The 13,454-nt window shown below is 45.8% G+C and overlaps 2 protein-coding genes across 2 annotated transcripts; one reads left to right on the forward strand and one right to left on the reverse strand.

Annotated features, from left to right (window-relative positions):
- Positions 1 to 1,702: 1,702 nt before the first annotated feature.
- On the forward strand, positions 1,703 to 4,260 carry LOC139321155 (C-X-C chemokine receptor type 3-2-like). Its single transcript, XM_070949791.1, has 2 exons — positions 1,703 to 1,750; positions 3,235 to 4,260. Exons 1-2 carry the CDS (start codon positions 1,703 to 1,705, stop codon positions 4,258 to 4,260), a joined length of 1,074 nt encoding a protein of 357 aa, XP_070805892.1.
- Positions 4,261 to 7,474: 3,214 nt separating this feature from the next.
- Positions 7,475 to 13,129, reverse strand: LOC139321250 (apolipoprotein C-II-like). Its single transcript, XM_070949911.1, has 5 exons — positions 13,099 to 13,129; positions 12,038 to 12,089; positions 10,673 to 10,741; positions 9,658 to 9,814; positions 7,475 to 7,718 (listed from the first exon to the last, which is right to left on the reverse strand). The coding sequence occupies exons 3-5, from the start codon at positions 10,722 to 10,724 to the stop codon at positions 7,634 to 7,636; spliced, it is 294 nt and encodes a 97-aa protein (XP_070806012.1). The 5' UTR covers positions 10,725 to 10,741; positions 12,038 to 12,089; positions 13,099 to 13,129; the 3' UTR covers positions 7,475 to 7,633.
- Between the last annotated feature and the right edge of the window lie 325 nt (positions 13,130 to 13,454).

Genomic DNA, 13,454 nt, shown 5'->3' on the forward strand with positions numbered 1-13,454 from the left:
CTCTTGAGTTCTTGAAGGCTTTAAGATATCTGCTGCTACTTTGCATCGACTGGTATGTCCTTCTTTGTCCGATCGTTGAACGCTGACTCTGCACTTCTGAAATGCAGAGCCGAAGATGATTTGGTCTGTGTAAATCTGACCGGATGAGAACAAAAGGAGAACAAAAGTTGGAGAACAAAAGAGGAAAAAGAGAGAGAGAAAAGAAGTTTGACTTTTTTTAAAAATGTATTTAACATTCTAACATTAAAAAAATATAAATGCGGCAGTGAGAGGAGAGTGTTTTTAACTAAAGGTTCTGGTTGCTAATTGTAAAGTCTTGTGTTTTCGGTGTTTTTCAGTATCTGGGATCTTTGCATTCTTTATTTTATTATATTGCTTTTTGCTAGTCTCCTCCTCCTCCTACTACCTCCTCTTCTTCCCCTTTCTGCCCCTTCCCTTTTCTCCTTCTCTTTCTCTTCCTCCCTCCTCCCTCCTCCTTCACTTTCTCCTTCTCTCCTTTCCTTCTTCTCCTTCATTTTTGTCCTCCTCCCCCTCCTTCTCCCCCTTCCCTTTTCTCCTTCCCTTTCTCCTTCTCTCCTTTCCTTCTTCTCTTTCACTTTTGTCCTCCTCCTCCCCGCTCCTTCTACCCTTTCCCTTTTTTCCTTCTCTTTCTCCTTCCTCCTTCTCCTTCACTTTCTCTTTCCTTCATTCTCCTTCCCTTTCGTCCTCCTCCTCCTCCTCCTCCTCCCCTCTCCCCCTTCTCTCAAGAGGACTTTACCCTAATTGCAGCAGAAGACAATGACAGTCCTTGATGAATCTCAGAGAAATTAAGCAAAGTATACTAGCTAAAAAGTAGAAAAAGGCTATCTCAGAAAACAACAACAAACCACTTGCATATTGTTGCCGTTCAGGGCATCTCCAAAAAGTCAAGCACAATGCACCTACAATATTGTGTTTGTTGGGTGGGAGGTTGGATCACATTATCACTGTGGCAATTTTTGCTTTTTTGACCCTATTGCAAACAGCCCTTTTAGCACAAGGAAGGGGGGAAAAAACCCAAATTCTACCACTGAAGTGCAACCAATATTTGCCACAGAATAGATATCACAGCACGATCTTAGGCAGGTCTGGAAAACTGTGGCCCCTTTGTGATTTGTGGATTTCTGGCTAAAGAATTCTGGGAGTTGAAGTCCACAGGTCGTAAATGGGCCAGGAATTCTGGGAGTTGAAGTTCACAGGTCATAAAGGGGCCAGGAATTCTGGGAGTTGAAGTCCATATGTCGTAAAGGGGCTGTGAATTCTGGGAGTTGAAGTCCACAGGTCGTAAATGGGCCAGGAATTGTGGGAGTTGAAGTCCATATGATGTAAAGGGGTTGTGAATTGTGGGAGTTGAAGTCCACAGGTTGTAAATGGGCCAGGAATTCTGGGAATTGAAGTTCACAGGTTGTAAATGAGCCATAGTTGCCCACCCCTCATCTTAGAGAACATTGACAATTTCAGAAATGGGTTTGGGGGCCACAATTCGCCAACTGCTCCTTGACCAAAGCAGCTGAGAAAAAAAACGAGCAATCCGTCTTCGGTAACTTCCTCATCAGGAAACCTTTCATAACCTGAGGGTTTCCTTTCCCCCACCAGAAGATCTGGTGACTTCCCCACATTCTGAAGTCCACCCTGGGGAACAGCAACAAAGAAGGATAATCAAGGATAACATTTGGATGCAACAATGGAATTAAACCAATCCGCCAATTACGAGGATGAGGAATATTATGAGGTACGTTACTTCTCTGTCTGCCTCTGGGTCCAGTGTTTCTCAGCGTTGCTTGGTGACTTTAAACTGTGTGGACTTCAACTCCCAGAATTCCCCAGCTAGCCTAGCGGTTGAGTAGCCAATGGATTAGCTGAGCCTGTCCTTCAACGTTTGAAAAGTAGGCTTGCAAGATCGACCCATTTGGAATTGGCCCATTGGACACTGGAGGTGGGAGGTTTGCAGAGCATGGAGGCCAGGTTGCATGATCCATCATTGCGTCCAAAGGTTCTCCTGCACTCTTGAACCGACTATGTTGTTTCATGTGCAAGACAGGAGTAGCCCAACCTGCCAGACCAAGAGTGCTATGTGTACAATGCCATGAGGGAGCCGTCTTATCGATTGCTTTGGTCAGCAAAATACCTTGGCCCAATCCTGTCTGTGGGCGCAAATGACCTCCCTGTTTGATTGCACAAGAAATGCTCACCACCAACCCCTTCCTTTGCTTCCTGCAAATAACAAGCAGGACCCAATCCTTAAAGTGTGTATGTCAAGTTTCTGAAAGATGCCCTAATTAATTCATGAGCCACGATCCAAACTTCAAAGGAAATATAGTCATTTATTAGGAGCAACATTCCGGCAATACTCGGATGCAGTTAGGACTGATCCTACGTAGATTTACGTTCCCCTATGACCCTGTCTCTCCAATCCTCTCTGGCCATGTCATAAATCACATTCTCCAATTAACCACTTTGGCTGGCTGTGAAACCTAACACCCTCCTTCTGATTGCGGTCAGAAAGAATGTATGGAATTCACTTCAGTTCTCCCTCCCTCCTGCTCATGGCAACTTGAAAGCTTTGCAAGTTGACAGTGTATGTGTGTGCGCACTTTGGATTCTGTGAGGTTTTCACAGTACATCGCTTGAAACCTGAAAGGGAGGGCTCAGAGAGGTTGCAGTTCCAGGAGGAGGAGAAGCAGGAGCAGAAGGAGCAGGAGGAGGAGCAGGAGGAGGAGCAAGAGCAGGAGGAGGAGGAGGAGCAGAAAGAGAAGCAGGAGGAGGAGGAGGAGGAAGAGCAGGAGGAGAAAGAGCGGGAGTAGAGGAGGAAAGGAAGGAAGAAGGCAAAGAAGATGAAAAGAAAAGGGAGAAAAAGAAAGGAAGGAAGGAAGGAAGAAAAAGAGAGAGAGAGAAAGAAAAAGAAAAAGAAAAGAAAGAAAGAAAAAGGGAGGGAGGGAGGGAGGGAAGGAAGGAGAGGGAGGGAGGGAAAGAGGATGGGAGAAAAGAAGGATGGAAGGAATGGAGAGAGAGAGAGAGAGGGAAAATGAACAAAAGAAAGAAAAAAGAAAGTTCAGCCAGCAGAAAAAGCAGTAGCAGCAACAACACAGAATTCCTAAGGAGTCACGGGTGGGCAGCCCGTGTGTAAGTAAGGCTGCATATAATATACCTGGGATGTTCTGAGAATTTCTCCCAACCAACCCACTCCTCTTTTCTCCTTCCCTCCCTCCCTCCCAGGTTGGCACAGTGCCCGTGCTCAACCCCAACGCGGAGCCTTGTCTACCCACCGAAGCGAGAACCTTCGCTCGCTATTTCGGCCCCCTGCTTTTCTCTGTGGTGTTTGTGGTGGGTCTGGTGGGCAACAGCTCTGTGCTGACTATCTTGGGCCGACGTCACCGGTCCTGGCGCTTTGCTGACCACTATCTCTTCCAGTTGGCTGTGGCTGATCTTCTCCTGGTCTTAACCATCCCTTTCCAAGCTGCCCAATTCGTCCACGGCTGGACCTTCGGAGAATTCCTCTGCAAGCTGACGGAAGGTCTCTCCACCATGAATGTCTACACCAGCATCCTACTCTTGACCTACCTCAGCATCGAGCGCTACTTCGTGGTGGTCAAAGGTGAACCCCTGACGTTCTTCTTGAAGCTTTCTCACATCTACCTAACTTCGGCCTTTTTCTGGAGCATCGGCATTGCGTTCTTCGCAGTGGCTTTCCGTTTCCAGAAGGTCACCTATGCCTCGGAAACCATGACTCTCGTCTGCCAGTTGGACTTGGAGGTCCAAGATGCCGACTCTTGGAAACTGGGGCTTCAACTGTTCTTCTTCCTTCTGGGTTTTTGGTGGCCTATCCTAGCAATGATCTCCTGCTATATTTGGATTTGCACCAAGCTGCACCAGGCTGAACTTCTGTGCAAGCATTTGCCGCTAAGGCTCCTGTTGATGATCTGGATAACCTTCATCGCCTGTTGGGCTCCTTTCCATTCCTTGATGCTGGTGGACCTCTTTCAACGTCAGGGTCATTTGAAGAGGCACTGTGGATGGGAGAAAGTCTTGGATTTTGGGCTGGTGATCTCCAAGTGTTTAGCCCTGACTCACTGCTGCCTCAATCCCTTGGTCTACGCTTTGGGAGGGGTGAAGTTCGAAAGGGAATTTTCTAGAATCTTCTGTAGGAGAGGCCGAACCAGGCGCCGTTCGGGCAACGAGGAGTTTAGCCAAGAGGCTAACTTCAGCTCCGTTCACGGCATGGATTATTCCGTCATGATGTGAGATGCGCGTGGTCCACCCCGCTACACGTAACCAGGAAAGATCCGTGAAATCTTCTCCTTACCGTTGCCCACCACGTACAGGTAGTCCTCAACTTACAACTTAGCATTCACTTAGCAACCGCTCTAAGTTACAACAGCCCTTAATGACCGTTTTTCACAGTTACAACCATCGCAGCATCCCCGTGATCAAAATTTAAACCCTTGGCAACTGACTCATATTTATGACCGTGTCTCCTGGGATCATGTGATTTTTTTTGGTGACCTTCCGAGAAGCGAAATCCACGGGGAAGCTAGATTCGCTTGACAACTCTATTGTTAACGTAACAAGGGCAGTGATTCACTTCGCAAACGCGGCCAGAAAGGTGGTTAAAAAGGGACAAAATTCACTGTACAACTGTCTCACTTAGCAGCAGGAATTTGGGGCTCATTTTGTGGTCGTAAATCAAGGACTACCTGTATTTAAAAAAATGGATTGTTGAATGAAGGACTTTTCCCCAGAGCAGAAGAGTTCTCCTAGATGTGCAATAGCTTTGAAAATAATAATTACAAAACGTTTGTTGCGTCTTGCTTCAGATTTACAAGAATTACATCTTGGTGTAGTTGCAGAGTTCTGTTTTTTATTGTGTGTGTGTGTTTGTTTGTTTTTTTGGCCAAGGCTGGTCTTCATAGGCGAACTTTATATGTTTTTCTCCCTTTTGTCCTGCAACTCTCAGAAATGAATCAAATTAGCTAGTTTGGTTTAAGGAACAAGGCTAGAAAGCGGGAGTTATGAGTTCTAGTCCCGCCTTAGGTATGAAAGCCAGGTGGGTGACTTTGAGCCAATCACCAGGAGACGGTGAGTTCTAGTCCTGCCCTAATAATTTATTCCAATAACCAGTTTGCCAAGCTGCTCAGAAAGTTAACAACCGGTTCTCCTGAAGTGGTGCAAACTGGCTGAATCCCACCACTGCTTATATTCTAATATGGAAAAATGTAAGTCTTCCTTGGCTAGGAAGAATATCGATCGTAAAAATAGAATAGAATAGAATAGAATAGAATAGAATAGAATAGAATAGAATAGAATAGAATAGAATAGAATAGAATAGAAATCAGAGTTGGAAGGGACCTTGGAGGTCTTCTAGTCCAACCCCCTGCCCAGGCAGGAAACCCTATACCACTTCAGGCCAATGGTTATCCAACATCTTCTTAAAAAGTTCCAGAATTGGGGCATTCACAACTTCTGCAGGTAAGTTGTTCCACTTATTAATTGTTCTGACTGTCAGGAAATTTCTCCTTAGTTCTAAGTTGCTTCTCTCCTTGATTAGTTTCCACCCGTTGCTTCTTGTCTCAAGGGTTAATTGATTCTAAAAGATGCTACCGTAGTAAGGCTTGAAGAGAAGATATTGAATGAGTAGCAACAGTGAACCCACAACTTCATTTGATCAAATAAAACGGAGTTTCTTCACCTCGGTAATTTTAAGATGAGTGGACTTCAATTCCCAGAATTCCCCAGCCAGCTTAGCTGGCTGGGGAATTCTGGGAGTTGAAGTCCGCCCATCTTAAAGCTGTCGAGGTTGAAAAACACTGCTCTAACCACTTTCATTTGCCTTCCTTCCACATCCTACCGAGAAGTATAAGAGGGGGAAAAAAAATCAAAATAAATCCTGATGCTCTTTCCGCAAAACGAGAAGGATCTGACGTGTAACAAGCACAGAAGGTGGTTTCAAAACATCGCCCATGGCCCCTTGCTTCATGCTGAGGGGAATTACTTCACCTGGCATTTTCAGCTCAGAAGAACTTTTTTTCCCCTTTCTGTTTGGTTTCAACCTCAGAACTTTTAGATGGGCGCCAGATTTCAAACTGGACTCCTTTTCTGAGCTTCCAAAATACGGGAACTCGGAGCTCACTAAAGAAGCCAAACCCTTTGTTCTTTCATAAAAAGGGTTATAACTAGTCAGAATAATAGAGTTGGAAGGGACCTTGGAGGTCTTCTAGTCTGACCCTCTTCTCAAGCAGGAAACACTATATATCCAGGGGTGGGCTGCTCGTGGTTCACAGGGGTTCGATTCTGGCTAAGATTCTGTGCAGTTCGGAGAACCCCCAAATCCCACTCCTGGTTGGCCCCGCCCACCCCACCTGGCTCCTCCCAGGAGTCCCCACGTGGCCTGTTTTGGATACAGGTAAGTGCAGGGCACACATGGAGGCTCGGGGAGGTTGAAAAACAGGCCTACCAGAAGTTCGGGCCTACCCGTTTCCGGCCTCCAGAGGGCCTCCGGAGCCTGGGGAGGCTGTTTTCGCCCTCCCGGAGGCTCGAGAAAAGTCTCCGGAGCCCAGGGAGGACAAAAATACCCCCCCCCCGACTGTGAGGCAGGACGCCGACTAGGCCACGCCCACCAAGCAACCGGACAAAGAACCCTTTGCTAAAATTTTTGTAACCCACTCCTGATTATATCATTCCAGGCAAATGGTTGTCCAATTTCTTCTTAAAAACTTCCAGTGTTGGGAGCACCCACAACTTCTGGAGGCAAGTCGTTCCACTGATTAATTGTTCTCACCGTCAGTAAATTGCTCTTTAATTCCAGGTTGGATTGCTCTCTGACCAGATGACTTACTCTCTGGAAAGAAATACTGTGGGGGTAAGACACCCCTAACACCCCTCTCTTGTGTGTGTGTGTGTGTGTGTGTGTGTGTGTGTGTGTGTGTGTTCCAGCATAACTCTGGAACGCCTGGGCCGCTGAAATGAAAAGGAATGAATTATATCTATAGTGTCAAATCACAGTACTAGTATGCATTTTGGATTCAAGTTCTGTTAAGATACAGCCTGTTGTGCCTTACGATGGCTTCAACTGTACAGCACAGTGGAGTTGCCATGGTAACGGCTTCACAGCAGGGGTGGGTTCTACTTACCTTTACTACCTGTTCTCAATGGGGCTGCGAGCGCATGCTCACTTTGCTCACACACGGGCACATGCGCAGAAGGTTCCTGATGACGTTGGGGTCGGTGGGCGGAGCCTCCTGCTGGTTTTAATACCGGTTCTTGTGAACCGGTCCAAACCGGGGACAACCCACCACTGCTTCACAGTACTCCACAAGTGGGCTCCCTCTGAGGATTGGGATAAATAAATACCCGGGCAATGCTGGGTTTTCAGCTAGTATAAATATAAATAAATTATATATCCCTTGCACGTCCGCAAACAAATCCATCCCCAAGCTGGAATAGAGAGTTGTCCGGAGGCCTCAGTAGGAAACAAACTTTATTCACATGCTAAGCAGAAGGGCATCAGACAGTCTATCACAAAAAATATGGAAAGCCAGACTGGGAATTGTTGGGAACATTCTCTCACACACACAAAAATATGGGGACACGGCGCAGGGAGGGCTGCGTGGCAAGTTCCTTAGTCGTGCCAGAAGTATACCACTTGATCGGTGATGATATTTTTATAGGTGTCCACGGTTGATACGAAGTTGTTATAGCTGTTCCTGGGAAGAAAAGAAGATAGGACATGTTTCAAATCGTCATCCCCCTCGCAAGGACAAAGATTTTTTTTTCTCACGGCAGGCAATCCTCGATTTACACGACCAAAACGGAACCCAACATTTCTGTCACTAAGCGAGACAGCGGTTGAGTTGAGCCGTTGTGCCCCCTTTTGGGCCACGCTTGTTAAGTGAATCACATGGTTCTTAAGGAAATGGTTTCCCCCACTGACTTTGCTTGTCAGACGCCAGCTGGGAAGGTCGTGTAGGAAGTTAGTACCCCCCACTAGGAAACATTAAAAGGGCAGAATATTTTCCCTAAAAGGGAGTCAGAAACTCAGGCCCCCATCCCCACCTTTGTCAATGGGCCATTAAGGCCTGGGCCAGTCTATTCTACATGACAAAGATCTACCTCCTTCAGCCAGAGCCATAGTAGGAATTGCCCAAAGCCCCTTCATTACATCATCACCCAGCAAGGCTCAACCAAGCCTGGGATATAGACAACCTACACAGTTACCCCTGCATGGGAGTCTGACAACCAATCAGAACACAAGCTCAAATTCAAAAGCTTAGAGAGGGCATAAAAACCCAGGCACTCTCAGTATTTCTTCCCCCCCTTTTTTTGCCCAGTGCCATTGTAATTTCGAACAGTCACTAAAGGGAACGGTTACTTTTGATAGAGATCTATCTATTTTGATAGTTTTTGGCACTCAGTTGCTGTAAAGCAATGAAGGTTGAAGTAAGCAACTCCTTGAAATGTTTGTCCCCCCTCCCCCCAAATTGGATCATAATTTTAATTTTAGCAGAAAAGGTAATTATTGAATAGAGGAGAAGTTAAAATTGACCTTGAATCAGTCTTGGGGAAAGCCAGCTAGGCTGACTTTGGTCCAATCACCAGGAGAAAGTGAGTTCTAGTCCCACTTTGGGCATGAAAGCTGACTGGGTGACTTTGGAACAACCAGGAGAAAGTGAGTTCTAGTCTCAACTTGGGCATGAAAGCCAGCTGGGTGACTTTGGGCCAATCACCAGGAGAAAGTGAGTTCTAGTCCCACTTTGGGCATGAAAGCCGACTGGGTGACTTTGGGCCAATCACCAGGAGAAAGTGAGTTCTAGTCCCACTTTGGGCATGAAAGCCGACTGGGTGACTTTGGGCCAATCACCAGGAGAAAGTGAGTTCTAGTTCCACTTTGGGCATGAAAGCCGACTGGGTGACTTTGGTCCAATTACCAGGAGATGGTGAGTTCTAGTCCCACTTTGGGCATGAAAGCCGACTGGGTGACTTTGGGCCAATCACCAGGAGGGAGGGAGTTCTAGTCCCACTTTAGGCATGAAAGCCAGCTAGGTGACTTTCGGCCAATCAAAAAAGAGCCTTGGTAGTACAGTGGTCTAAAGCACCCTGTTATTAACACTAGCTGCCTGCAATTACTGCAGGTTCAAATCTCTCCAAGGCTCAAGGTCGACTCAGCCTTCCATCCTTTCTAAGGTAGGTAAATTGAGGATCCAGTTTGTGGGAGCAATAAGCTGACTTTGTATAAATATACAAAAGTATGAAGGCTATTGCTTAGCGCATTGTAAGCCGCCCTGAGTCTCCGGAGAAGGGCGGCATATAAATCAAATTTTTTTTAAAAAATCACCAAAAGACTGTGAATTCTAGTTCTGCCTTAGGCATGAAACCTGGCTGGGTGACTTTTGTCCATTCCCTCTCAGCCCAACCTACCTCACAGGGATGTTGTTGGGAAACTAGGAGGAGGAAAGAGAATTAGGTATGCTCGCCACCTCAAGTTACTTATAACGTAATAAAGGAAGGATGTAAAAAAAAAAATCAAATCAATAATATCAATAATAAACATCGCCTACCATTGATCAGAAAGGAAAATCGGGGTGGAAAACCCCATTCTCTGTCTCACACACACACACACACACACACACACCGTCGTTTCCTTACAAAACTCGCTGGCTGATGTCCAAGGATTTGACTTTTTCTACCCAGGAATTAGTCACATCGGAGACGTAAGTGATGTACCCCTCAGCTGCATCTTTAATTTGGGCCAGCACGGTTTTTTCCTCAGCACCCCTCTTCTTTACGCTGTAGCTGAGAACCTCTGAGAAAAAAGCCAAAGAGATTTGAACGTGGGAGAACATTGAATGGCTTTAAGTATAGATGACGAGACGATGGCCTGAGTTTGTTCTACCCAGCCGGTGGTTGCAATTCCTAACTTTTTAGATCCAAATAAAATAAAATAAAATAATTAAAACACAGGTAGTCCTCGACATACGACCACAATTGAGCCCACAGTTTATGTCGTTAAGTGAATTTTGCCCCATTTTACGACACTTTTTTTTAATCACAGTTCTTAATCACTGCAGATGATAAGTTAGTCACCCGGTTGTTAAGTGAATCCAGCTTCCACATTGACTTTGTCAGATGGTCGCAAAAGGGAATCACGTCACCCCGGCCGGGACACAGCAAGGGTCATAAATATGAACCCGTTGCTGAGCGTCTGAATTTTGATCACGTCATTATGGGGCTGCTGCAAAGGTTGTAACTGTGAAAAACGGTCCTAAGTCACTTTTTTCAGTGCCGTTGTAACTTTGAACGGTCACTAAGCGAACCGTCGTAAGCCGAGGACTACCTGTAAAGAAAAAAATCAAATCAAATTATAAAATAAATAATAAGAGGGGCCTTGCAATCCCAAAACAACCAGAGCGGCCCGTGAATATCATCGGCGTTGACAAATTCCATGTTAGTCAATTGCAAAAGGCAGCTTGACTTGCAACGGCTTCCATCCTGCGACGAGATTTGTAACGCCGTCAAACAACAATCTCTGCCTATCGCGGGTCTTTGGATAGGCGGGCAAAAAGGCCAAATTCAAGTCCGAACATCTGGTTTTCTGTACGACAAACAAAAATAAAATGAAAATATGTAAGACGAAAGAAAAAGCGTTTGGATGAAAACTAACCTGAACAGAGGAGGAGCAGCAGGACTGACGCGACCCACAATTTCAGGCTCATTTCTGCAACCGCTTTTCCTAAAATTGGGACGAGAAAAAAGGGGCCAAGGTAAACAAACATTGAGAAAGCTCTGAAGTCAGACGCCTTCTTTGACATCCCGGTTTGATGGGTGGTTTATCAGTGACGCCTGTAAAAAAAAAAGCCACCGATCTCAGGGGGCACCAAACACTCATTTCCAGTCCATGAAATCCAGTGACTGAGATCCAACCCCACGCTTAAACTTTCAAGCAGGGCTCTCCAAAGTGGTTTGCAAAGACAGAGAGGCACGGATGATGTTAACCTAGTTTGGTTATGAAAACTCTGCAAGAAAACCGGCAAGGTCAAAGAGCACAGAAGACCCTACAATCCTCTTCCTTCTCCTCCTCCTCCTCCCTGTCTTCTTTCCATCCTTCTCCTTCTCATCACTTTTTCTTCATCACTCCTTCTTCTCCTCTTCCTCTCTTTCTTCTTTCCATCCTTCTCCTTCTCATCCCTTTTTCTTCATCCCTCCTTCTCCTCTTCCTCTCTTTCTTCTTTCCATCCTTCTCCTTCTCATCCTTTTTTCTTCATCACTCCTCCTTCTCCTCTTCCTCCCATTCTTCTTTCCATCCTTCTCCTTCTCATCCCTTTTTCTTCATCCCTCCTCCTCCTCTTCCTCTCTTTCTTCTTTCCATCCTTCTCCTTCTCATCCCTTTTTCTTCATCCCTCCTCCTCCTCCCTTTTTTCTTTCCCATCCTTCTCCTTCTCATCCCTTTTCCTTCATCCCTCCTCCTTCTCCTCTTCCTCCCGTTCTTCTTTCCATCCTTCTCCTTCTCATCCCTTTTCCATCATCACTCCTCCTTCTCCTCTTCCTCTCTTTCTTCTTTCCCATCCTTCTCCTTCTCATCTCTTTTCCATCATCCCTTCTTTCTCCTCCTCTTTCTCCTCCCTTTCTTCTTTCCATCCTTCTCCTTTTCATCCCTTTTCCTTCATCCTTTCTCCTCCTCCTCTCTGCAAACCCCACTCCCTTCTAGCACTGATGATGTTACCTAGCTGGGTAATGAAAAGACTGCAAGAAAACAAGCAAGCTCAGAGAGCACCAAGGACCCCTCAAGTCAACACCGAGCTACAAATATTCTCCTTTATTAGTTCCGTGGCAACGAAGATTGTAAAGTTGGATGAACTCATTTAGCAATCACCTTGCTTAGCAATGGAACCTCTGGTCCCAATTGTGGTCGTAAGTGGAGGATTCCCTGTACATATCTCCTTTCCCATCTGGAAGGAGTCTGTTTGTGGCATAGGGGCATGATCAGAAAAATTGCGACAGCTATTTTCTAGAAATGACACAGCCGTACCTTTTGGTGTCAAACGTCCAGTTTCTTCTCTGTTACTCAGAAGTTTTCTGTAGACCTAAAATTAAATACAGGAGACACTCTGGTAGACTGAAATCCATTGAGGTTAAAGGAAGATTTACCTACATAATTCTTGGCTCTCCAAATGCTTTAAGCATCCTTGGGCCCAATTCTGATTGCTTGCAAAACAGGATGATTAAACCACCATGCTCAGCGAGCACCCAGGACTCCACAGTTCAAATATGAAGCTACAAATATTCTCTTCTATAAGATGATTAAAAGCTGGTTCTTTGAGGTTGGCCCTTGTGGCCGAAGAGCCTTGGTGGCGCAGCAGACTAAAGTGCTATTAACCAGCACCAGCTGCCTGCAATTACTGCAAGTTCAAATCTCACCAGGCTCAAGGTTGACTCAGCCTTCCATCCTTTTGAGATAGGTAAAATGAGGACCCGGTTTGCCGGGGGCAATAAGCTGACTTTGTATAAAAAAGAACACCGCTTAGGGGCCCCCCGAAAGCCCTACTAAGCAGGTATATACAAAAGTATGAAGGCTATTGCTTAACGCATTGTAAGCCGCCCTGAGTCTCCGGAAAAGGGCGGCATATAAATCGAACCAATAAATAAAGCAATAAATATATAAATGCATTTTCAGACATGCAAGAATTGCAAACACAAGCACAACAGGACAATAGCTTTCTGATATTTTGGGGGAGGGGGGGGGAAATCCACCCTAGTTTAGAATCAGCAAGGTCTCTATAAAGTTGGACTCGATGACCTCCAAAGTCCCTTCCAACTCTGTTAATCTGTTAAAAGTGATAAGGTGGTTTGAGATGCGAGACTTGTTCCTAACATCCAATGTTAATCCTAGCTTGTTGGCGTAAAAAGGGCCGGCTGAATCCTGGGGCTGAATCCTCTACCACACCTGCTTTGTCTCTTCCACCAAAATTAGGAGTCTTAAGGCAAAGGATCCCCAGATCACATTCATCTTTTTCTTTCCACACCCAAATATTCCAATTTCACTGGCTCTCTCAAAGTTAAGTCCCAAAGTTAAGGCGTTCCATCACACTCACGTTCTCTTATCCAGCTACGGCGGCGAGATTCGGATCCAGCTGGCGCTCCTATGAAAAGCAGGATATTTATACGTGGCCGAAGACTTGCTAACATTAAAAAAAAAAACGACAAGCAAAGTCCCATCCAAAATGATGGCCCACCTTCTCCCAAACGGCACGTCCCCCTTTCCTGTTCAAAGTCTAAGCAAACAGGATCAGGATCCCATGTTATGACACGGGAAAACCAAACTTAGCAATGATCTTTGAAGCGCGATGGAGGAATCTGGAAGGATATCCGTTCTAATTAAAGGCACCCTTTTGGGGATCTGATCAAAAGAACAGCCATCAATCGGGGTGGAACTGCCACTTGGATTG

This window comes from Pituophis catenifer, unplaced genomic scaffold (genome assembly GCF_029215685.1).
Source record: "Pituophis catenifer annectens isolate HBS135680 unplaced genomic scaffold, rPitCat1.0.hap2 SCAF_9, whole genome shotgun sequence".
NCBI classification, from domain to species: Eukaryota; Metazoa; Chordata; class Lepidosauria; order Squamata; family Colubridae; genus Pituophis; species Pituophis catenifer.

Coding starts and splice junctions, on each gene's coding strand:
- LOC139321155 (XM_070949791.1), top strand. CDS start 1,703: ATGGAATTAAACCAATCCGCCAATTACGAGGATGAGGAATATTATGAG. Junction 1,751..3,234: donor AGGATGAGGAATATTATGAG/GTACGTTACTTC, acceptor CCTCCCTCCCAG/GTTGGCACAGTGCCCGTGCT.
- LOC139321250 (XM_070949911.1), bottom strand. CDS start 10,724: ATGAGCCTGAAATTGTGGGTCGCGTCAGTCCTGCTGCTCCTCCTCTGT. Junction 9,815..10,672: donor GCTGCTCCTCCTCTGTTCAG/GTTAGTTTTCAT, acceptor CTTTTTTCTCAG/AGGTTCTCAGCTACAGCGTA. Junction 7,719..9,657: donor GACATCAGCCAGCGAGTTTT/GTAAGGAAACGA, acceptor TTTTCTTCCCAG/GAACAGCTATAACAACTTCG.